A 25,418-nucleotide genomic window follows, 5' to 3' on the forward strand; every position below is an offset into this window, starting at 1 on the left:
TAATAATTCGCTGTTTTGAATTCAATCCCAAGGGTCTACCGTTATCGACACTGTCCTAAACACATTTGCGAAGATTTGATGATGGAATCTAAAGAGTCCGGGTCAATGCATACATCCAAAAAAAGCAGACAAAAATTTGTACAGTTAGAGACTCTGAAATAAGTTATTCGTTTCGGCTCTTTTTCAGCTGGTTCACTTGTACAAAAAAAAACTTCTTTTACGTCGTTATAAGCTATTACTGCTACCACGTGGATGTGTGTAGCACTAACCATCACAAAAAGACATTTTTCAAATAAAAATATTTCGGTTCATGCATATCGCTCCTCAACTATAATCACTTTTGTTTGGATGAGTTAACCAGCTAAAACGACATGAATAACTTATTTCAGAGTAGCCGACTGTGGACTGTAACAGCGTAAACTCATCTACTGTAAGATTAAAATATTCATAATCTTCAGCATCAATGTTGTAAGCAAATGTAGTCACGAAAATATGTCATATGCAAGAGATCATCTCCAAGAACATTTGAAATGCCAGTCACGTTAGGATATGCCCTCCACGTTAAAAATAAATCAAACAAATAAATGAATGAACGAAACTTAAGTGAGGCTACGTCTGAAAGTAACTTGAACATGATCTACAATCAATGTAACACTTACAAAATAGGACATTCGATATTTTTAACGTTGCGAATTGGCAAAGGACTACATAGGACAACGGACAACATAGAAAGCGAATGAAGGTAAACTCATCTTGCCCAGCCGCGTATTTGAACAGTAGTGCGCAAAAGTACTTATTAAAATCCATTTACGCACTACTTTGATCTCACTACTGTACATAAACATCTTTTTAATCGTTTGATAAATAAATGGTTCAAGTCTAAAATCGTTTCAAAACATTTCTCAGACAGAAACTGATACAGAGAGTAGAATTCGATATTTCTACTTACACATGAAATTCAACTTATTATAATCTTTAGCCGCATGAGCAACAAGGAAATTTTGTAATTAAAACTTCTACAAATTTCAGTTCAATTAACTCGTTGTCATGAGAAATCTTTATCTAAATCGAGATTTTTATCTGAAATGTACAGAAAAACGATCATGTAAACATGCCTAAGATACAATCGCCGGTACAATTGCCCAAATTAGCCACAGGATAGTTATGGAACACAAGGTGAACGAACATGAACAGTTCATTGAAATTTGTAGCAGTGTTGCACTGCGAGAGAGATTCGAAGGAGCGTTCGTTGTACATTGAAACGCTACAATACCTCTCCAGCAACCCAACTACATTCGTTAAGGTAGTATAATTGCAACGTAGCCTCTGCAATTTACATGTAAAATAAGAAGTCTGTTTGCTAGAGAGGGTATTTGACACTACTGTGAATCATCTGTTCCGTTATACCTTTCGGAAACTATCTTCTTAAGACGAATCATTGAGTAGGTTCTATCGATCCAGAACTGCTCATTGGAGGCTTATGTTTGCAAAGAATCTTTTCGGACTAGGTCGTTGTTCGTTGAAACGCCTTGTTCATATTTAGATCGACTCTTTTTTGAGTTGCGTGAAATGAATATCTTCGTGAGGGACGATTAGGACAGCTTTCGCATGAATTTGTTTTTCATTTTTATTGATTTTTAGATGCATACTGTGAAACGGTTAGAATAACGTTTTGCGTCAATTTAATATCAACATCAAGAATCAATGTAAATATATACAACTGTGCTATCAGTACTCTTCGCCATGTTATAAAAAGCTGCGAGTGAGCCTAGTATTCTGTCTTTCAATTGTTTCGACAATGAATAGAAATCTAATTATTTTGCTACTTATTGGTAGTTCAGTTGCTGGTCAATCAGCTAGAGTTTTTGGTCAAGTGTTCGAAGAGAATACTGAGCAAAGTCAATTACAATTAGGTCAGCGTCCATTCAACTATTTCAACGATTGTGAAGATGCACTGAAGAAAGGATTTAAAATGAGTGGCGTTTATCATATAAAGCCGAAAGCTTCGTTTAGACCATTTCGAGTGTGGTGCGACATGGAAACGGATGGCGGCGGATGGACTCTCATTCAAGCTAGATTTGATGGGCTGATTGACTTTTTTAGAAACTGGGTTGCATATCGGAATGGATTTGGTAGCGTTGATAGTGAACACTGGCTCGGAAATAACTTTATGCACCAAATAACCGAAAATAATGATTATCAGTTGAAAATTGAAGTGACTGGTTTTCTAGAGAACGAATTTGCTTTTGCCAAATATTCACCGTTCCGAATTGGCTCGGAGGACGAAAACTATAAACTCTACGTCGGGAATTTTACTGGTGAGGGACAAATTAGTGATTCTCTAACGTATCATAATGGATCTATGTTCACAACAACTGACAAACATAACGATGGTTACGTGTTTAATTGTGCTACTAGGTTTAAAAGTGCTTGGTGGTGAGTATAACGATCAAAAGTATTCAATTGTCATGCAAAAAGAATTGAAGAATGTAAGAAATTCGTAACTCACAGGTTTCGTTCATGTTTCTTTGTTAATCTTAATGGAATTTGGATGAGTAAACACCGTTCACTTGCATCCAGAGGTTCACAATCGCCTGATAATCAAAATGGAGTAAATTATCGGCAAGCTTTCAACGACGATTTTTACAGTTTAAAAAGCGTTGAAATGAAAGTGAGACGGATGCGACCAGCGTGAGTTCACAAATAAATGTTTATGCTATTAAACGTTCAAATTTTTGTTTAAAAACGCATTTCCAAAGCGAAACCTGAAATTACGATACTTTTCGAGAATTTCCATCGTTAACGCTAAAACTAACAATAATGATCTGTCAGAAAATAGCGACCATTGTGAATGCTTATGAATGTCCGAACGAAATTTCTATTTATTTTGGAATTATCACTTCACGAAATGGGAGGTCTGATTTGTGTGTAGCAAATGGCATTGATCTAGAAGTCAAAGAGCCTCCAAATTTTGATATATATATATTTACTGTGTGTACACTTATGTGTTGTGTGCTGTTACTCACACGAAGAAAGCATGATTTTTTTTTTGCAAAATCGTAACGTTAAAAAACCGGGCATTGCCACTTCCGGTTGTTTATTTATATTTGCACTTTACGCGGAATGAAAAGACCTTAGCTGATAAGGGCTATCGTTAAAAACCATTTTTTAAACAGCCATCGAATTTAATTGAACGTCGTTTGCTTGCCCGTCATGAGGCGTAAAATGGACGTATCAAAGAGTTTTTGATACTAAGAAACCATTTTAAAAATTCCTCACGAAAACACCCAAAAGTTTTCCACGCCGTTGTAAATGTTATACAAGTTTCGATTTCCGACGGCGAGCAACTATTTGTTCAATTTGAAAATAAACTGCGAAAAAATTTCATTTTTACTAAATGTTGATGTTTCCCGCAACTCCCTGTACGAAAGAAATGCAAAGCCAATTCTGATACCATCAGCCTCCAAATCTTTTCATTGTTACGAGCAGTGTCATGCCAGAGCTCATATTGAAGTACAATTTTCAGCAAAGCCTGGTCCCCAGACGTTGAGACATATTTTTAAATTTACAGCGAACATTATTAGGCCGTTAAAAATGTTGAGGTTAAGTAAGAGACTCGGTAATCGAACCTGTGATATTTTCGCCTCCTGTGAAAGATACCTGTTTCCATTCAATAGAGCATGTAATCTCAAACCATCCAAATGTAACTAAGGCTAATGGTGGCTCTTTCTTAAAATGATCGTATAGTAAGGAATGAGGAATAAGACTCAGAACAGGTCAGGTTTCCCTTAATCTAGAGGTGGGCGCCGGTCTATATTTTTCGGCGGCGGCTGTACATTTTTATGAAAGTATCGGCGGCGGCTGGAATCGGCTGAGCCGATTTTCCGAACTTCGGCGGCGGTGTATTTTAAAATATTAATCGGCGGCGGCGGATTCGGCGCAAAAAACGGCGCTCAACGGAAAATTTTATAGAAAAAAATCGTCCCAAAATCTTACATTTATTTTCGTTAAGACTGTTTTCTTGATAAGAGAGTATAGATTATAGCTTAACTTTAGCTTAACTCTCGTTGAGCCTGTCTTAAATTAGCAGGAGGTGGCGAACCAAATCATAGATTTCAACTGAGTGATAAGCTCCAACCATAAGGAGAGAACTCGTTTCCAAGCCTTATCGGGTATCGGGCCCTGAAATCATTTTTCTTACACGTCAGTCCATGGCAAAGAGATTGAAGGATCGTATCTCGGTTGTGTCATTGAGACAGTATGTAGTTGTAGTCATGCGTGTCGAGTAAATAGTTCGCAAGACTAGAACAAGTGAAGGTCAATCGTCCGAAATGGCGAACTAATGAAGGCCTTACCTTATCTTACATCACTATGCGAATAAATGGGTGTGTTGTAGATTTACAGAGAAAAACATAAAAACTATCGATGACGAGAAAACACAAAATTGGTCTGAATGCGTAAAATTCGGCGCAGAAAGAAACGTGAAAAGTAAAAAATTCAGAAACGTTGAAAAACCATAAATACATTTTTGAAAATTTTGACAATTTTTAGAGAAATATTTCACAAATATTAGTTTGTGTTTTGATTATAAAATGACATCGTAATATTGGCAGATTGCGCCGAAAAGTGATAAAGAAAACTAGTCGGCGGCGGCGTAGTGTTTTTAACGTTACCGGCGGCGGAGTGATCGGCTAGCCGATTTTAATGTTTCGGCGGCGACGACGTATTTTTTAGTTATTATTTCGGCGGCGATCGGCGCGGCTGGCGCCGGCGCCCACCTCTACCAATCCGAACCTGACTTTCAGGTCGACCTGGAAATATTTGAATCTGAACTGAACTGACCCGAATTTACCTGAAATCTCCTCGTAACTTTCTAGCGGAGAAAAATCGTATCCATTAAGCAATAACAAAACCGGCTCTGTCTTTAGATTTTCTTCTTTTATTTTCCACAAATTTTCTATGTATAATTTATCTACAGCCTGACAGTCGTCGTCTCATCATACGCACACGAAAAGTTAAAAATAAAAAGTTAAAAAACAGGAAATGAAACTGAGATCAATGACATCACTTATCGTTTAAAAATCGAACAGATTTCGGACTTTTGATTCGTCCATTCTCATCAAGCACCGCCTGAATGTCGCTCGTAATTTGTTCGATCTGTTCCGTTGAACGTAAAACATTGGTAACCGATGCATTGATTCCGCCCTCTTGATTCTCGTTGTTGTAGTTGTAGCACAATTTCTTCAGTTTGTTGGTCACTTTCTTCAAATCATGCAAATAAGCGTCCGTCTGCTGAAGGAAACTCCAATCAACGGTTCCGAGCGATGCATCCTTAACGGGTGTCGTTGCACTGTTTTTCATACTGGACGGTCGGTTTCGGCTCTTCAACGACTCGTTATGCTTCGGCGTTCGGTTCGGTGAATTTGTGATGGCCTCTTTCAGCACCGATCCATCGTCGTTCTTATTTCCGCCGAATGGTGAGCCAACGAAATTTCGAATCGTGGACATCATCTGTTCCGGTACTTTGCCGAAAATGGCGTCTTTCATTGCGCTCAGATTCAGGGAGATTCCACTCTCGTTTAGTGAATCATTCACGGGAATTTCATCGTCACACTCGGTCCAGTCGATGGTACAGAAGTCGAATAAATTTTCTGCGGTCAGTTGATTCTCACGTATCTGATCTAACCATGTCATTAGACGAGCCGGTGGCCATTCCGATGAACGTTTATTTTCACGGTCAACGATAATGATGACCGTCTTGAATATTCCTTCTTCGTCAGCCACTTCAGTTTGCACGAATTTTATGTTTTTATTGAAATCATGGCAGCGCTTGTTGGCTTCTTTCACCTAAAGATGTTTGAGTGTGGTTCAATTACTGGGAAAAAATATCAAAATCTCAACTCACCATCAACTTGGTCTGATGCAAAAACTGTTCGCTGGAATGTTGAAAGATTTTCGGAATCTCGTCCAATAAAGTCGACTGATACGGCTGATAGTCAAAAGAGTCTTTTTGCAGTTCCAATTGATTTTCGATTGCGCGTTTCTCTGATTCCAGCATTTTCTTGGAGCATTTGAGTTGCATTTTTTCCATTTTCAACTTCGCCATTTTATCCAAATAATTGTTCTCGTTTCGCAGATGCTTCATCTGCATTTCCTGCATTGCTGCGAATTTTTCTGCATCCAGTTTCTCGCGTAAACGGGCCTCCTGTTCTTTTAGAATCTCTTGATGGGCCGTATGAAAATCGACCAGCTGTAACCGGCCAATTTTAATTTGAATTTCAGATTCAGATGCCACAGTACTCACCGTATCCTGTAGATGATGTGAACAATTTGGATTGGAAATTCGAAAATAATGTGAGCCACCAATGACCACCCGATCTCCGTTAAAAATTTGCCTTCTCTCCTTTAATAGCTCACCATTCACAAATGTCTCGAATTCCTCATCCTCCGGTTGAATGAATAGCTTTCCATCGACGTTCTCGATTGAGCTGAAAGATAGAAGAAAGTTTGGAATTGCTTCCTTGGACGAATCATTTAACGAAAATCTTACCAGTGATTGGATGCAACCAGCGGTCCTTCGAGAACAATCTCTGGTTGATGTGAAGAAGACGCATCCGATCGTCCAACTTTCAATTTTCCAGCAGGCAAGATATACAATAACGTTCCCGACAATATCGGATCAGCAGCCAAATTGACAAGACACGGCTGCTTTAGTGCATCCGAATATTGCAATGCCAAGCCATTTCGCTTCAACATTTTCATTTCAGTTTCTTTCAACTTTTCCGCCTCTTTCAGCCGATCCATCCACGAACGTTGTGCCTGCGCAAGTTCTTTCTCCCGTTCTCTCAACTGTTGCCGTAGCTCAGCCACCTCACGCTCATCAACGTTGATAATTATTTTTCGCGGTGATGGTGTCGATGTCGACAGCCGATTCTGTCGTTCATAGTCTAAATGCAGAGCCTGCAATCGTTCGACTTCTGCACGCAGCTCACGAATCTGACGATTGTGGGGATCTTCGTTAACTTTGACACGATTCACAATCGAACGAGCTTGGCAAGCATATCGAAGCGTTGCAATGGTCTCATCCATTTGGATGCTCGCAGGTGATATGGTGGCCAACATAACCGTACGAGAATTTCCGCCAAGATTTTCCTATAAATAAAAAAGGTCGTTTTAAAGACGCTGCAATTACATGATCGAGTTGTTGGTGTGAAACTCAAACAATGCTAACTTCTAACAGTCAATAAATTGCGTAGGAACTTTAAGAAATAGCGACCATGATAAATGTTGAAAATTAGTGATAAGTAAGGAGGCTGAAACAGACTCTGTGCCAACTTCGGTAATACTCAATAATCAATTTTTCCCCCGATAAAATTTACCGAAAACCAAAAATCAAAAACCGATTTCCCGCTACATTCACACATTTCAGGTGACAAAAGTTTCCAAATAATGCATTGGGAGCTGCTAATCAAAATGTGGAAAATACGTCGATCAAAAGATGTAAGATATTAGTTACAGTAACAGTGATATGACTAGTTTACACTGCTTAGAACCGCCAAATTTCAGTTACTCTTTTATCGATACTTCTCAACGCAAAAACCTGAGCCGATATCATGAAATTAAAAATGGCAAAACTTTGCGTCAATCAACTCAATTTGAAAAGAAAAGTTTTGTGGACATGTATACATGACAGATAAGAAGTGGGGTCTTCCATCAAGCACGTCAAGGAAATGTTAAGTAACTAACAAAAATAGAATTTTACGCTCACCTCTTACGGACAGGGGCTATTTTCCAAAATCTAGCAAAACTAAATTTGTAAAGTTTGGCAAATTTTCGTAGACGCACTTTCCTCACGAACGACAATCATCTGTTATCGATAACGACTTCAGGAATAAACGACAAGTTATGACCAATGCGGTCTTATGTTAGCAACAATGTTTAAAAAAATTAAGTAAAAGAATCGAAGAATCGCACAGTCATTATACTAAAATCGAAGTGTCAGGTTCTCTGTTATCTGGTTTAGCCTTTCAGACAATAGGCTCGCGGTGCAAGCAAACGAAGTCATTCATAGATTCAGTTGGGAAAATGTTCAGTTGATTGAATTGAAACAATACTTCCACAACCGATTATCTTTGGCAATTCAACAAGTCAACTCAGCAACTATTTTAGGTACTCACCAACGCCAAGGTACTCACCAAGTGCGTTGTACTCACCCAACGAACAACAAGATTGACAAAATTTTTAAGTTATAAATATTCGAACCCCATGTAAAATGATCAAGATTGACTTTGTCAATAAATTGAATTTTATCCCTAAACTTGAAACTAAAAATATTTACATGTTGTAAACAGTGTGCTCTGCTCACATGTTCAAATGTTTACTTCTTTGATATTTATTACAAAATCATAATTTATCAGTTGTTTAGTCAATTTTGTATATAGCAGATTCGCCATGATTTCGTTGTAAGCCCCTGGCTTCAGTTGATGAAATGAGGATCTCACTTCTTTACATAAAATTTTAACACGTTAGTGAATGGGGTTGTTTGGCGCAATAGATGTGAGATTGCCAATACTAGGACAAATTAAATAACAATGGGGAAAGGAAACCGGAAACCAGTTTTAGGTATTACCGGTTTTTCATTGAATTTCTTTTTCTCCATAAATCTCAAATACAGTCGAATTTAATGTGTAGGATCATTTCAGACTGGTTTTAATGCAGATCACTATTTTGAATATTTCGTTCAGTTTGAAAAATTACTTCCATTAGGACACCTTTAAATACAGTCATGAAGTAGAAGCGGACCTTCATTATGTTATATTTTCGTGTTGTTTCAATTCCTTGATACTCTTCTCAAACTTAAGATCTGTGGATTTAATCTGCAGAAGCGTTTACAAATTGACCGACATTCAATGAAATCAAAACATCTCTCAAGCAGCTACACAAATTCAAATTGGGTCTGAGTTTTCATTTTTTTTCTTACAAAAAATAAACAAGAGAGTTTCTCATCTCATAATTATTAATCTCTAGAGTCGCTTGGTTTAAATAAGGTCAATGATTTCGACTTTTCCAAAGGTCCATGATCGTCTACATTCCGCAGCTATGTATTCGGTACGAAATTTTTAGTGTGCTTGTATACTTGTGAAATTTTTGGATAAAAAGAAACTGTGTACTGGAAATAGTGGATCACTTTTATGTCAACGCCTCTGTAATCTAAACTGACGAAAAGTTTTAGTGAAAGCTAGAAATAGATCTACGTTTTGTAAATGACATCACCATAGAAGTATTCTCTTCAGAAGAAGTATTCGTCATGATACTTAGAGATTAGATATCACATCTTTTTAGTGTAGAATTTCTAGGAAGGAATAGTTGAAGTTTAAATTTACAATATCACAACGCAAACTTTTAGACATCCCAAGATTTTGGGGGGTGATTTCATTTGAAATTAGCAAAGGGTGTTCTTATGCACCGAAATATTGTAATCCAGGTACTTCTACCAAACTGTAAAGGCAAAATTACGTTGTTTACGACAACTTTTTGTATTCCTGTAAAAACCGGTATTCGGGATCCCGGTATTACCGGTTTTACCGTAAACGGTTTTTTTCGAAATCCTTTTCCTGCATTCAATCAACTCAGTAAACTGTTTACAGATGAACATTCTTTTAGGAATAACTCCCAGATTATTAGAAAACTGATCCAGAATTGCTCAAGTTACCTTTCCATTAAGAGTGATATCGCCAAAACTTGAACCAATTTTGGTGAAAATAAATACAATGGTTCGGCGATCCAGGCAAGCTATAGCTCGTTAGAATCGTCTTTCAATTCTAAGAAATAGGGATCTTTTAGTTTTTCTGTTAGTTTCCCATTTTCGGAGTGAACTCTTGAAAAGTCATAGCATGTCAAGGGGTGGTGAAAACAGTTTTTTTGTGATAGCTCAAGATAGACATGTTTCTAAAAGTATATAGGCCTTTGGCAGACCTTCATAAAGAGTATAATCATCGGTATGGGCCGCCACCCGTTCTAGACTTATGACTCAAAATATGGTCAATGTTTGGTCAGTGCTACTGGCTTGCAACAGAATTTATCCGCGGAACTGACTATAGGGTGTTGTAGCTGGACTTACCCTCTTTCATTCCACGTATAAAAAACCCCAGATAAATTCTGTTGCAAGCCATAAAGTTAGTTGAAGTAAAATGTCGCTCCAGGAGACCCATATTTTTCAGTGTTTTCAACTTGTTTTTGGTCTTCAAACAGGCTGGAGCGATGGGAATGAAATAAACTAAATCAAAATTACATGTTCAGCTCGAAATTGTCCTGAACCGCGCGATCATTGGTCTTGAAAATGTTGCTTTCCTCCTTCTTCGTAGTAGGTGGAAAACCTCATTTCTTTTACTTCACAAAATGAACAGAAACTCAATTGCTTGCTACGAATATAGGTTTATTGTAAAGCAGAGATGCGCAGCGTTCGTTTACATATAAAAAACGTTATTTTACACACATTTCCATATTGTGTGACCTCTTGTGAAGCACAAATTACATCTTGAGTGACCATTTATTAAAAAGAGTAAAGATAAAATCTCGATATCATTCCCCGAAATTCCCTAAATAAATTGACGGTGATTCCGACTGAATGAATATCAGTCATTAATATCCCAAAACTGAAGAAAGAGAAAAAAAGCGAGTTGTGTTTGAAACAATGATTTAATTATGTCATTGGTTTGAAATAAGTTCTTTATTGCCGCACCGATTTATCTGCCCTTTCATTGTTCCAGGCGACATTTCAATTACCATTGTGTCCCCTGTCTGATGAGGCTATGTCGCAAACGAGCAATCTACGTAGTTACTAAATATTAGTACTTATATAGCTCAAGCCCAGACAATATAATACGCAATTGACTCAGTTTATTGTTCCGAAGTATAAAACGAGACCTTTGTTTTCTGGACTATCTTTATTGGATGATGATTTAATCTATTGCTCCACATGAGCTTTTATTACTCACGCGGGAATATGTATACCTAGGCTTCGAAAAAAAATCAAGAAATACAAGTGGAATTTCTGTGTGCACAGATAAGATACATGTGAATTATTATTGCTGAAACAATTGGCATTGAGGAAAAGTAAACGTCGTTTACATCGATAAGATTAGACTTTATTTCCTCTTAAAAAAAATTATGAAAAACTCTGCTTATCTGCCATTCGTTTATGATGGTGTACAATGTACAATAGTACAACTCAAAGCCAACAAATGACTGAAAACTTCAAATTTTTTTGATAAACTTCCCAGAAGGTAAATAAAATGAACTTCTTTCAAACTGAATCAATCGAATTCTAAAAATTGAATTACATCGACAACAAGTATCGAAGAATCTCGTACTGTGCGAGGTTCCAACTCTGGGATAGAAACCTCGGGCCAATATTTTTTTTTATTGTTTGCAATCTTCGTAATTCGGAAACACTATAGATCGGAATTCGCCTTCTACGGGCGCAAGCTTCCTAGCAGCCGAAATCATCAATATAACAGATTGAAATCAATACAATCGTCACTCTCGGTGCGTAATTTGACGAGTGAATAGTGCAACATTTCTGTTAATCGGAATACCAAAGCATAGTTTAGGAAATGTTAGACAATTTGAAGCCACATACATGACTATAAGTATGAAGCGAAACCCGTGCGACGCACTTCACCATGTAAATAAACAATGTGGAAAAAAAGAAGAAAATGTACGCGGATTTCGTTATACAAAATATATGTACCCAGAGAGATACGAGACTATAAACACGCACTCCATATCAGTCAATGTATACCAACACAAATGGAAGCCCCAAACGACGTTATATGTACACCACTAGTAAATATATACAGTCGACGGAGATGTGTGTATGGGAGTAAAATTTTATAGCACGTTACAAGAAAACGAACTCCGACTAACGGCTTCAGTTTTACTTAAAGCTGCATGAGAGTTGGAATAACATTTTATTTTCTCCGAGTTCATTCGATTGACAATTTTTATTGAAAGTATAATCTGGTCGAAACACTCAAGTATATTGTGCGGAATCGAAGGAAGAATTGAACAATAAAAAAAAATATTTAAAAGAAACAAAGAGACCAAAGTAAAGAATAAACCATTGATTGTTGAAAAACGGATGTCAATGAACGCAAACTGTTAATATTAAATTAATCGAGTGAAGAAATCACCTTTCGAAACAACAAATTTTCGCTTCGAACGTATAAGCATATCACTGTTGAGTGGAAGAACCACACTTGCTGCAAAGTTTTTTGTTTTTAAATTTTGTTGTGAAAAATACGAAAACACAATTCTCGTCAACATGGATATCTACAATATGTATGTGGGAGACTGTTCGTACACTCCGAGGCACTCCGTGTTCAGGGACTACGAACGGTTTCCGTATGGATCTTTGGAGCGAAATAGTAATCCGCAGAAGAGTTACTACGACAAGGTTCAAGGTAAATTACAATTCTCCTATAGAGACTCAACATTCTATATTCAGAATAATGTTTACTAAATCAACAGAAATATTAAGTAATTGTGACCTCAACGTTTTTTTTTTGCGTTATTTTCGATTTTCATACACACAAATCACGTAAAATTGTTTCACACATTCACTGTGTACAACATATAGAAATAGAGATGTGTTATACGCTAGGTATATAAATAACAAGTTGAATTTTTGTAAACAAATCTGAGTTCATATAATGTAAATACGAGGCGTGGTGTGTGCGAATTTTCTGCTCTTAGCTCTTATCGCATTTTCTATATATAAATTGAAATTGTGTTTATTTTCGCGTTTTTTAAAGATATCGTTTCCAATGCACTCTAACCGTTTTTTTCACCACTATCTATGTAAACAAGGTCCCATAAATGATTTGAATTTAATATTTCAATTAAATTAACAATTCTCTTCGCTTATTGCTATCGATTCAAGCTTTAATAGTAGCTTCATCTACTACTTGACAATATCATCCGAAGATTTAATGGACTCGTAACATTAACTGGCAAAACCAGTTTTCCGTTTTTACTGAAACGCATTAATTCGTCTGCAAATAAAGTGTATTGTTTACGTGGAATGACGACGTTCAGCGATATTAATTCAATGAAAATATGATGATAATTCACGTACCGCTGTACACTGCACATTTTCTTTTAAAAAATTACGTGAAAACCGGTTTTGTTTGGCGTTGTGGCATACGATACCATTTATTTCATTGAAGAAAAACGGAAGGAATTTCGGTTCGCAGTTGGAATTTCGGAATTTTTCAACAAACTGCATATTGTTTCAGAAATTTTTCCATTCAAAAATTTGAGAACAAATTAGTTCAAAACACTTTGGATGAGATAAGAATAAGTTCAAATTTTAGTGTGCCACATGTGTTTAACGGACCAAACTAGTTTCATCTGTTATCGAAAACAATGACAAAAACAGGCGAGCACCTCCGTCGTTTCTATTCTAAATGTATCGCTGTAACTAATGAAGTAAAAGATTTTTCACAACGCAGATGGGAAAATAATCATTTTCTCCACAGCGTTGAGACTTCGGGAACCTTTGTTGTGAAAAATTATGTGTTGACCTCGGGAAGAAAAGAAGAAAATTTCATTTTCACCCTCTAATTCTACTACTTTCTTCCCTTGTGTAACGAATAACTATTGTAACAACCTGTTGAAAAAAAACTGATCAAAGGAAGTAACAGATTCAGTAACTACCGTGACGATACTCTATGACAAGTTAAATAATTGAAAGCAATTCAATATCGAATTGAAGGAGCTTTGAACAAGGTCATTGAGCATCCCATTTCCAATTCAAGTTATCAGAATCGCCGCGACCTTAAATATGTTCGATAAAAGATCAGACATGAATTCAACAAGTTTACCTACAGTCGCAATAATCACACCGTACTTTTGATTGAAGGGCAATTTGTATTTGTAAGGACATGAATGATGTTTGTGTCTATAGACGTTATCTGAACATTTTATAACATTGTCGTCTGCTCGAGTATTTGTCATCGCGAAATTCGATTACGAATAAAATTGACAAGCTTAGCAATGGGTGGGTATAGATAACATTATCATCAAAATTATAAGAAAAAATTCGCACCTCGACTTTCTTGGAATTCGATATAAAATTACAGAATGACAGCGTCGAGTAAACACTTGCCAATCAAAAGTGATGTTCCTTCCTTCCTAATTTCCTATTATTTTGATTTAACCACCTCAACGGCAGTTCATTCATCAAATTGTACATAAAATACAACTCACGCTTTCATTGATTTCTACTCGTAGTAGAATTAATTTACGACGCGACGCGGACATGCCCCCTCGACATAAATTTTATTCTCAAATTTATAATATTTTGCAGTCATTTTGTTGTTAGCAGTAAACTTAGATATTATTGAGATAGGTCTTGAGTTATGTGCTAAATTCGCATTTTATCAGAATGTAAACAAAATACAATGTGTCTGCGGGTGTGCGTTTTGAGTATCTATGTTTGTGTGTGGTGATGTGCTTACATAGGATATGAAGGCTATGGAACATAATCTGCGCATCAAATTTTTGGATATCGTCCTTCAGACGTTCTTCCTAATGTTTACAATACATGTGGAAGGGAGAAGTATAATGATTTCATGTAATGTGTGACCATTAATCGTCCATCCATCACTAATTCACCGAATAATTTTGCCTTATTTGTTTTCCTGATCGAAAATTTCAATGTTAGAGTATGTTGAATAGCCATGTAAAACTGTTGAAGCAATACACATTCTACATACAACCAACGTAGAGTCGTTACATGATATCACGGCGATATGTACAAATACGATTTAGTTATGCCTGAGCAACTTTTACCTCTGAGCGCATAAAATTGTATAATTTACAAAAATAACATCAAATGAAAATGCAACTGGTTCTCTGTCTGTATGGTGTGTATCGTATATTGTACATTCCGTTTCTATTTATAGATCACGAGACATCAGAAAAAAGTTGTTACAGTTTAATCTTTGCAGTATACACGCAGATCAATTTAGATTTTTCAATAGTTATAACGAAAATGAATGCTGCATTAGGTACACAAGCACTGAAAAGTGACTCTATAGGAGGTACGAACACTGTATGGTGCCTTACGATATTGCGTCTTAACTAATGTCCACACAATGTCATTGGAAGTGGAAAAATATCGAATTGATAATTTGGATGTTGATTAGAGGTTGTCGTAAATGAGCTAGTTGGATTGGTTTTTTCCATCAAAAAATTGTCGTTTCTGACAATACATTTGACTTCATTCCATTACTCAGACTACCTCAGTTTGTATTACTTCCCAAGGACCCCTTTTGGAAACATTTCTTCCCCAGATTTTTCTAAATTTTCCTAATTTTCCAGAAATTTTCTAAATTGTTGCAAATTTTCCCAAAAATATATTTTTTGGAAAATGTGAGAAAATCTAGGAAAATGTGGGAAAATCGATGAAAATGTGGGAAAGTCAAGGAAAATGTGGGGAAATCTTGGAAAACGTGGGAAATTTACGAAAATGTGGGAAACTTTAGGAAAATGAGGGAAAATATAGGAAAATGTTTTCTCAGAAATAGTCTACGGTTTAAGTTGAAATGAAATTCGATACAAAGTCGGTAAATGGAATTGTTAATTATGCCAGCGTGTGAAAAACGTTGGCACTAGACGACAACTTGAGACTGATACTTTTCTTTCCCTCATAATCCATCTTAAAATCAATCAAATTACCTGAGTTTTACTGAGTTAAAGTGGCAGTTATCGTTTAAAATTAGCATTAATTACCCACAACTGCCACTCCTGAATACAATTGTCTTGTTTTCCGTATCACATATCATACACGAGTACGGGACAGTTACTTGGATATCAATTTGATTGATTGCGTAGACTTGAAAAGCTCATAAGTAAGATTACACTTGCTTGAATGTACTGAAACAAGTGAGTTATTGTTTCAGATCAATAATGTTGGATTAATGATCTGTGGATATCGTAATAACGCGAGGTCACAATATAAGAGTGTGTTTGACCACTGATCAATTTCTACCAAAAAATACTTCAATCGAACCTTTCAACGTATGGTAACACCAATTATGTTTATTCTTTGCAGAAAAACTGAAGCGTGACACCAAGAAATCGGTCAAAAAGGAGCCGTGTCCATTCTGTCAAGAGCAGAAGAAACGTCCATTGATTGCATACATGCGAAAGATGGCCTTGGAAAAGCAGAAGAGTCGCATTTGCGAAGAAGAAGAAAATGACGAACAACACTGTCACTACGATGCCAATGAGAATGGAAAAAAATGAATTTCCAGTACGGGATTGACGTTAAGATTCTACGACTTGACCACTAAACTGAACATGGACGTGATTTTGGACGCTTTAATGGAATTGATTGAAATTGAGATGAATAATCTAAATATTTTGACTTGTCTGACGGGTTTCCATTCGACTAAGCATTGGAATCCGTGCATGAGGATTTTACTATTTCATTTAATGGAATTATGCTGTTCTATGAACGACACAGCGTTTCGTCGAATGGAAACCCAATTTAAAAGGAAGAAAGAAATTGACGTAAATAAATCGAAAATGGTGCATCAAACAACCGAAGAATCATAAAAAGAAACGGATCCGAAATGGAACAATCAAAATTTGAGACTGACATTAAATGAAAAAATTATTTTGATATTTACTTTGGTTGGAAAACCTATTTTTGCATCGTAAAATCGTCATGATTGGTACACTTTGTTCTTTCCTAGAATTTTTCGTCTATATTAGACTAACATCAGAATAACATTATATTATGATACGTAACGTATAACATAACTAGTTTTTAAGGCGGCTTATATTAACCGAAATTTTTATATAATAAAACGTTGACCATTAAATATTGAAAATCTATTTGTTGTATAAGTATGTTCTTCCTCCAAAATAACACTATATGTTCTATCGATATATGTTGGAACTTTACCTAAAATCTGTTAGACGGAATCTGGGACCGCGACTGAAGACCACCTATAATCAGTGAGACTTTCCTGACTTGACTTTATTCGAAATTCCTTCTCACGTGGAACACAAACCTTGTAACAGTTCGTCAAACATACAATTGTTTCCTTCATTGAAATATTTGGTTAATCTTTACTATCAAGCTGAAACAGACAACACGACGAATGCGACGTACAATAAATCATTTTTGTTTTGACTGATAAGTATTTGAAGGTATACGAAACTGTGGTGCCTAAATGGGATGCAGAGCAATGTTTCGGGTGATATGAAGTCATTCAACGTGAATGTTTAACCTCGAAATCAAATCGTATCACCGCAGTGACTATTTATTATCTGACCTACAGGCGATTGGAGTATCGAGTCAAATGTTTCGAGACGGCGAATTCACAAAACACGTTATCTGTCAGTAGTCAGCCTGCATCAGACTAATACTTAGGTTCGTGCACGGATTTAGTGAAATAATTCTCAATTAGGCCGTAGGGATCATGCAATAATGACATACACATTTTTCAGTGCTGTCAGTTTTAAATCATCGATAACTCGAGAAAATTGAATTCTATGCAGTCAAATGTCTGTCCTACTCCCTAATAAGGGAGGTGGAAGACATATTTGACTTCATAAAATTATGTAATAATTCAGAGCAAACATCGGAACATCTACGAGAAGGCAACAATCTCCGTGGTTTCAGAGAAAATATTGAAAATCTATTTTGTAGAAGAAGAGTTCTTTGCTGAGATCTATGGGCACGTTCGAAGCAATCAATAATCCTTGATTTATCTTCGGTTGATTTATCTTTGAAATATCTTCGGTCAAGGTGATTGCGTGGAACGAATTACAATTTGCACTGTTTCCTCGAACGTCATCGAATAATCTAAATGTGATCCTCAACTTCAAATTGATATTTGTTTTGTCTTGTAAACCAAGATTGATAAATCATCATCAATCTTCATAATTCGAAGAGGCTAATATTGCTGGCACTCTCAAACTTACTGAAACGACTAGTCATCTGCTAACGAGACAACGACGACAAGAATAAGCGATGAGCTCTGTCTAATTGTTCAATTACATAGCGAAATGCAGGGCCTATTTTTGGGAAAACATTTTTCCATATTTTCTATCATTTTCCAGAAATTTCCCAGATTTTTGGGAATTTTCCCAAAAATATTTTTTAGAAAAATTAAGAAAAAGAAGTAAAATTTTGGTGAAATTTAGGAAAATATGGGAAAATGTTTTCCCAAAAATAGTCCCCGCCTAAATGCATGTCAAAAATATCTCGATCTAATAAATTTTGTATCAGACAATTGGACATACTTCTCATTTACACAAAATTGCCAGAACAGATGCGATGATATTGTTGCGTTGGTTGCGTTACGCTTATCGCCTTCAAGAGGTTAAAACATAATAATAAATAATCGGCAATAAATTCAACGCAATTATTGGCGATAACATGAAGAATGACCTCAATCCATATAATTAGAAATGATTCAGTTGAAGTAAAATGATTCGCGTCAGTAAAAAGAAATTCAACTGATAACACTGTTGAACACAGCCGTTTATTTTACGTCTTACTGCAAAATAATTTGTTTTATTCGCATGCAGTGGTCTAGAACGGTTGAGACCGTCAATTTAACAAGAAATACAAATTCTCACGCCTCTTCCTTTATCACCAATAAAAATAATTTAAATCAGAACCGGATGTCTACATTCCAGAAATTTTCTCTTGCAAATATGAACGATCTAACCACCAAACCGCATAACTTTATCGTTCCATTGTGCATTCAACTTTACAGTTTACTCGGCCATCGAGTGACTTATAGTTTTTACATTTAAACTAAATCACCCGTAGCAGTCGCTCGAACTAGTCATTTGTATAAATTCCATTTGTTTTCATTTCCATAAGTCAATTTGTAATATGAAGAAGAAAATTCTGAGGAAACTGTTTAAAAAGCGAAATTCTTCGAGTGTGCCTGATGGAGATGCTACAGCGCAAGGTAAGGTGGCATACTTTATATAAAGCTTTAAATAAACATGTGATTGTGTAACGCTGATAAACTTATTTGTGTGTTTTGAAGTTAATTTTGCAACAATACTTTGTACACCACATCGTTTATATACCTCTTTATCTCAGAGAATAAAAAGTTCGTCGAAGTATTTCGCTGTTGTGTTTTCGAATTGACTTCGTTTAAAGTACACCCGTGATGATGGGAAGATACGAAATTATCTAATGTTTCAAGTTTTCCGTATTTACGTTATTTACGTGGGTATTCTTTGCAGTTATCACATAAGCCATACAGGTAATAAAACATTGATCGTAACACGCGTCTCTCGTATACACGTGACAAATTGTATCAAGATATTCAAAGTTATCCAGTGAAATGAAACCATTTCAACTGCATGGAAGATAATGAAATTATCCCAAATTATTCGATAAGATTCTGTCTATTTTTAAGACTAATTAGCAAACCAAAAGATCGATTTGTATATACGTTTCACGTGGCAATTGTGTGACATTCGATTAAGTACTGAGACAAGCTCAATTTCTAAGATAATTTGATAATTCGGCTTATTTACACACAACGTACCGTGTTTTTGCAACACGATAAAAACTGGAGCCGGTTAATGAAATTATTATCAATTCGCCCGGTAGAGTATGAGTTCCAAGGTCCTAATACGGAACTTGCATTTCGAAAAGTTGACATAATTAAGAAAGTCTCAGCGTGGGATAAGATTTGAATTTGAATTGCCTTAAACTGTCTCTTAGATTCACAAATTGTCTTTACGACGACCTGTGTCCAAGGATGCCCGTAAAATTCTATTATTTAACGCTAGCTTAAATTTGTAACGATAAGTCAAACCACTTCAAGTGTAGTTCAACACAATACAATGTTGAACATTGAAGTCTTTTAAACTTTGTATTTAGGGCAACACACTAGAGATGAGCGAGGTTTTCCCGAAAAATTGTATTGAGCGGGCGGATCGTCAGCCCTAGGGTTGGCTCTCGGTCGGGTTTAAAGGAATGAATTTCGGGTTAAAAGCTTAAATTGAAATCGGAATCAACCCGACATATTCGAAGTATCTTCAGAAATTACTATTGATTAATGCTTATGTTGGGGAAAGCTCAAACAACAGAACATTTGTATCATTAAGAGCAACCGCTTTAGTTTATAGCGTGAGCCGTGGTGTTTCACGTAGGAAACGCGATTAGGCGTTTTATCACATATGCTCTTCTTATCTGAAAACATCGTTTTAAAACAGTACTGTCGCTTAAAATGGTTTTCATTAGTATCCGGGCGGGCCGAATTTGGGCAGGTTTCATTATACACAAAACTATTTGGACCAGGTTCTAGCGGGTTAGAATTTGTCATGTTTTCACTAGTTGGGTTTGAGAAACACATAAAACGGATCGAGTTTGTGCAGATAAAAAAAACTCAAGCCAGTCCACCTCTACAACAGACCCAAAACATAATTTTCTTTTTTTTATTCTTTTGCAGGAGTGGAAAAAGTAGCAAAAAAATGTGTGAAATGCAAATGCATTAAAGAACAATGTAAATGCATACACAAAGGGCAAGTCAAAATGCTGCCAGCGAATGCATTTAGCACTAGTGTTTTGGAATAAATTCGATAATAAAGTGTTTTTTAGGTGAAACTTGATTTTTTTTAGGAACCGCTAGTCATATGTTAACGACAACCGTATCCCACATAACCGATGAGTTCTAGATTTATATACGGCAACATGTCGACAACGATTGAAGTAGAAGATTTTCTATCAAAAAGTTTGTGTTGGTTTAAACAAAAGAAGTAACAGATTTGGTGACTTCAATTACCAACCATACTTATAGTGATTCATCACGACAAAATTCAGCGTGAATTTACTATGTTGTGAACTCATCAAAAACATTGTTGAACGAAGAAGCTGCAGATCGGAGCAAGACTTCACTCAAAGGTAATGTTTTGCGTAGAACAGAGACCTAAAGGACAAGCAATGTTTCGAAAATTTCGCTAAAATTTTCTTATCTCGAACAAACACGATTGAGCTATTGAGCAAGCAAAAAACAAAAAATAAATTTTATTGTCGAAAAACACTCAATATCATTATCATGCCGATACTCAAAGGGTAATTAGAAAATTGAATTACTTTATGTAAACATTGCATTTTATAACTTGCAATGTGCTAAAAATACACTATCACATTGCAAACAAGTGTTCTGCTTTGGGCGGACAAATTTAGAAATGAGTACACAAACAGTCAATATGCTTAATAAGCATTGCTTATCATGCCATTGTGCCGTTGTGCGAACGAACGCATTACACACATTGTTTCGATCTTATTTTTACCCATAGCAATGTTTTGCTGTGATCTACGACGACGGTTTTTAAGTAAATAAAACACAAGAATTCTATTTTCGTCACGATGCCGTAGTAGTAATTTTTGCACAGACGAGTGCAATGGCTGAAAGTGTATTGTAAGAGATTGTTCACTGTTTTTGAAAGAAAATTTTAATTTTAGGGAAAATTCTGTGGAATTCATTGAACATTATTGTAAAGTTCTGCTGCTGGCCGTGACACAAAAATGGCAATTCAAGAACATTTTTCGTACAATCACTACTGACGTGAATACGATTCGATCAACGAATATTCGACTGACTGTAAGTCAGGGTCGAGCGATCCGAAATTAGTACCGGTAACAACTTGACACCACGATAAGTTTAGGAACTGCCGACTCATTTTGATGATTATTTTTTGTTCAATGTAGCCTCTGGGCTTAAAAAATTAGAAAGTTTTACTGAGCAGTCAAGCGGCATGACTCGCTATGACTAGACTATATGGCCACACCAAGTATAGATCACACCAAAATTGGCAAATGGCCGAAACTAGTTTTGACTAGAGAAGCAGGAATCCAGATCAAATATCCTTTATTCTCTACTCCCTTACCTTACTGCTTCTATCAGGAAAATTTCCCTGTTTTCGATAAGAAGTCGTTAACTCACTTGACATTTAGTCTGATAAATCCTCATTTTTGAGTTCATAATATCTGAAGGTGCGAAACCTAAGATGTAAAGGGAACAATCCCTTAGGATGGGTACTCCAGTCTCAGGTGCCAGACTACAAGAACAGATAGGGTCGATTGTGTGAAACTATCTAAAAATGTTCCGATAAGAGAGGCCACTTATTTACAAAGACATTTTAGTGTTGCATTGTGATTCACAGTTCGTGAATCAGATGGAGATAGCATTTTGCACTTTTAAGACGAAAATCCCCTCAAAACTGCGCAATATGAGTGGTCTCAAGTTTTAATTGAAATAGTTGCATGTTACACGACACAAGTGAAATCGGAACGAGTGGAGGATGAAGGACGACAATACTTTGAAAAAGTTTCCGACAGTGAAAACTGATGAATATTCCTCTCATTCCTGAGTTGAAATCGGGGTTGAAATATCAAAATCCATTGATAAGGTAAGAATTCTAGAAAATCCTTGAATAAAAGTGGAACTGAAGAAACTAAATGCGACAGGTAGGAACCACACGCCGGTCGCTAACTATTAATCGTGCGAAACATCGTCATGCTTAAAATGTTGCTCTTCAAGGAAGAATGATGCGAGATTCCTCAACACCACTACCCATCCAAACGCTATGATAAAACGTAAATAACATAAACATTTCACTCACCCGCAACAACCACGTCAGCACCGATTCTCTATACGGAACAAAGCTGCCCACTGCAGCCAATGCAGCAATGACTCTTCCAAGTATGAGCAAACTACTGTTGATACTAACACCTTCCTTCATTCGATCACCCGTTGTGCATGTCTGACTCAACCGTTCGCTACCGGCCAAATCGACTAGACTAATTTTACTGCGTTTCGTTTGAACGTTGTCTCCGACGGTAGCGTTCGCATTTATATCCGACATGTTCAATACAATGTTGAAGATGGAATGCGATCGGGAACTTTTATCGTTCATTCCGGTTGCAGCTGTGGCACGATGACTGTTTCCGAGCGACAGCCAATTTCGCAACGACGTGTATGAGCTGACCGGATGTGTGGATAGATTGACTACGTACGGTCCGTCCAGGGGATGTTCTCTAACACGCAGCTTTTCTCTTTGGTTTGACGTGTTCAACAGGTTTGTCGATATGGCCAAGAGATCGTGAATTTTTTCGTTGTAAATTTCAAAATAGCTGACCTCCACTTCGACATGGACTTTGTCTTTCAGTTCGTCGATGCGTTGAAATATTTCCTGGCAAAATCGGGGGATAATACCGGCCTCGGATGATGAGCTGATTTTGATATCGTCTGAATGGACGGGAAGGAGTAGTAAGCGGATTCTGAACTGTAATTGGATCAAAACTCACCATCTAATCCCATCATGCTATAAGATTTCCCACTACCGGTTTGGCCATAAGCGAACAGGCAGCAATTTTTTCCTTCAAAAGCTACATCAACCAGAGGCAAGGCGGTTCCTTTAAATACTGTAAACTGATCGTTGTGGTCCAAGTGTTGCTGGCGCTTAGGAGAACAATACACATCGTCATAGTTAAAGCTATGACTAACTCCAGCTGAACCATCTGCCGTATGACCAGTAGAAACGATGACTTCATTACCCACGACCGTAACACACGACCGGGACGTAGTTGATTTCAATTCATGTGCATTCATCGGCCGAACACGAACGGCCACTTTCAAATTACTGATTTCTGCCTTGTCTTTGCATTTCAATGCGTCATTCAGTGACTTATTGACCGAATGTTTTGGTGTCTCGAACGAAACTTTCGAAAAACATTCGGGAGTCGTTTTGGGCGAATCCAAGGACGCAGCGAAACGTTTCACAGCTGACTTTGGTGTAGCTCCGAGGTTTTTGTACAGCGAGCTCGGGGTGTAGCAAGCATTTAGCGCAGTTGTTGACTTTGACTTGTTTGTTTTTGGCGTTGTTTTTGTTGTCGATCGTAGGTCAGACGCAGTACTTGAATTCAAATGTGTCAGGTTTTTGGATGTGGTTGCATTACTCTCTAATCGAGATTCACTTCTTGTAGGTTTTGCTTTTAGTGGAGTGTGTCTCGATGTCATCTTGAAGAATTTTATAAACTATTTCACAATGACATGTAGCCGTTGAGCACTGTTTTTGAAAAAAAAACAACACAGAGGTAAAGTGAGGTCGTTTAATTCGTGCATTCAATCATAATTGAAAGCGATCTATTCAGGTTCAAGAGCACGTAAGCCGCGTAAGCGCATTATAGTATTTAAAGGGAATGTCAAGAGGAGTGGTGTTCACCCATCGAGCTCAGTTAAATTAACTGTTTTGTTCCTAGTTAACTGGACTTTTAGACCAATTAATTATAACTTGAATCGGGGTCCTTGTCAAAGTATTTGCTTCTCTTTCAACATGTTATGATATGAGTGAGAACAGCAAAGACCAGTTTATTATAACTCGCCTTGGGGTAGTTGTCAAAATATTTCTTTCTCTTTCATCATACTACTCTATATCACCCATCGGGGTCAGTTAAGTTAACTGGTTTTCCCATCTGTTGTTGCGCTCTTTTAACACTGTATAGTCAAAGCAAATGTCAAGGCTATAGACTGTTGGGAAGGTCATTTTATTAGATACGCGGGAACACACAAAACAGAATTTACCTACTATGAAATTGGCTAATTTGAGAATCCATCTTCTATGAAAATGTCAAATTTTGTGTGTGTCACCCGCGTATCTGTATCTGCGTGACCTACCCAAAGTTTACAGCCTTGGTAAGTGTAGAGTGTTAAAAAAGCAAAAAAAAGAGAAAAAAGAAAATTAAACAATAGAGTGCTATGATGAAAGAGAAAGAAATATTTTAACAAGTACCCCAAGGCAAGTTATAATAAACTGGTCTTTAGTCTTCTCACTCACATTAAAACATGTTGAAAGAGAAGCAAATACTTTGACAAGTACCCCAAGGCAAGTTATAATTAAATAGTCTTCGGTCCTCTCGCTCTGGCGATAACACTCTATTGGTTTCGATGGGTGATATGTCAAAATTTGTATGTCGATTTAACTGCGTTCGATGGGGGAACACCGGGAACACCCTTTTTGACATGCTCTTTAAACACTCTGTATAAACAAGGACAAGGTGATTCAACCCTGACGGGGTAATGGGTTTCTTCAATTTTTGCAACAAAATTTTTTTACAGACTTATGTCCACTCTGAAAATCTTTTGTAGCTGCGGCCCCCATATATTTACAGCGTGTTTACAGTGTTGCGATGTACAGGAAATTCACCACCAACTCATCTCAGGGTTCCATGTAGTTTTGTGTGCTTTATATATTTCACAGCAGTGAAGTTCAATGATTAAAGTTTTCACAGTATTTTCACTCAATGAAAGTACAAAACAGGTATGGTCTGTCTATACAAACCGGAGGAAATAGCGATTTCG

General features: G+C 36.8%; 3 protein-coding genes and 1 long non-coding RNA gene across 4 annotated transcripts; 3 read left to right on the forward strand and 1 right to left on the reverse strand.

Annotated features, from left to right (window-relative positions):
* Positions 1 to 1,798: 1,798 nt before the first annotated feature.
* On the forward strand, positions 1,799 to 2,695 carry LOC119085524 (microfibril-associated glycoprotein 4-like). Its single transcript, XM_037195940.1, has 2 exons — positions 1,799 to 2,436; positions 2,512 to 2,695. Exons 1-2 carry the CDS (start codon positions 1,799 to 1,801, stop codon positions 2,693 to 2,695), a joined length of 822 nt encoding a protein of 273 aa, XP_037051835.1.
* A 2,232-nt stretch (positions 2,696 to 4,927) lies between these two features.
* On the reverse strand, positions 4,928 to 24,155 carry LOC119085387 (kinesin-like protein KIF14). The gene is made up of 6 exons (XM_037195781.1): positions 23,366 to 24,155; positions 22,681 to 23,306; positions 6,551 to 7,152; positions 6,305 to 6,488; positions 5,906 to 6,250; positions 4,928 to 5,847 (listed from the first exon to the last, which is right to left on the reverse strand). The coding sequence occupies exons 1-6, from the start codon at positions 24,075 to 24,077 to the stop codon at positions 5,065 to 5,067; spliced, it is 3,252 nt and encodes a 1,083-aa protein (XP_037051676.1). The 5' UTR covers positions 24,078 to 24,155; the 3' UTR covers positions 4,928 to 5,064.
* LOC119085458 lies at positions 11,919 to 16,887 on the forward strand. Its single transcript, XM_037195881.1, has 2 exons — positions 11,919 to 12,464; positions 16,121 to 16,887. The coding sequence occupies exons 1-2, from the start codon at positions 12,326 to 12,328 to the stop codon at positions 16,312 to 16,314; spliced, it is 333 nt and encodes a 110-aa protein (XP_037051776.1). The 5' UTR covers positions 11,919 to 12,325; the 3' UTR covers positions 16,315 to 16,887.
* Positions 18,613 to 20,659, forward strand: LOC119085460. The gene is made up of 2 exons (XR_005089297.1): positions 18,613 to 19,004; positions 20,505 to 20,659. It is a non-coding gene; the product is annotated as an uncharacterized LOC119085460 (long non-coding RNA).
* Positions 24,156 to 25,418: the final 1,263 nt, after the last annotated feature.

The sequence above is a fragment of the Bradysia coprophila genome, unplaced genomic scaffold (assembly GCF_014529535.1).
Source record: "Bradysia coprophila strain Holo2 unplaced genomic scaffold, BU_Bcop_v1 contig_94, whole genome shotgun sequence".
Classification (NCBI taxonomy): Eukaryota; Metazoa; Arthropoda; class Insecta; order Diptera; family Sciaridae; genus Bradysia; species Bradysia coprophila.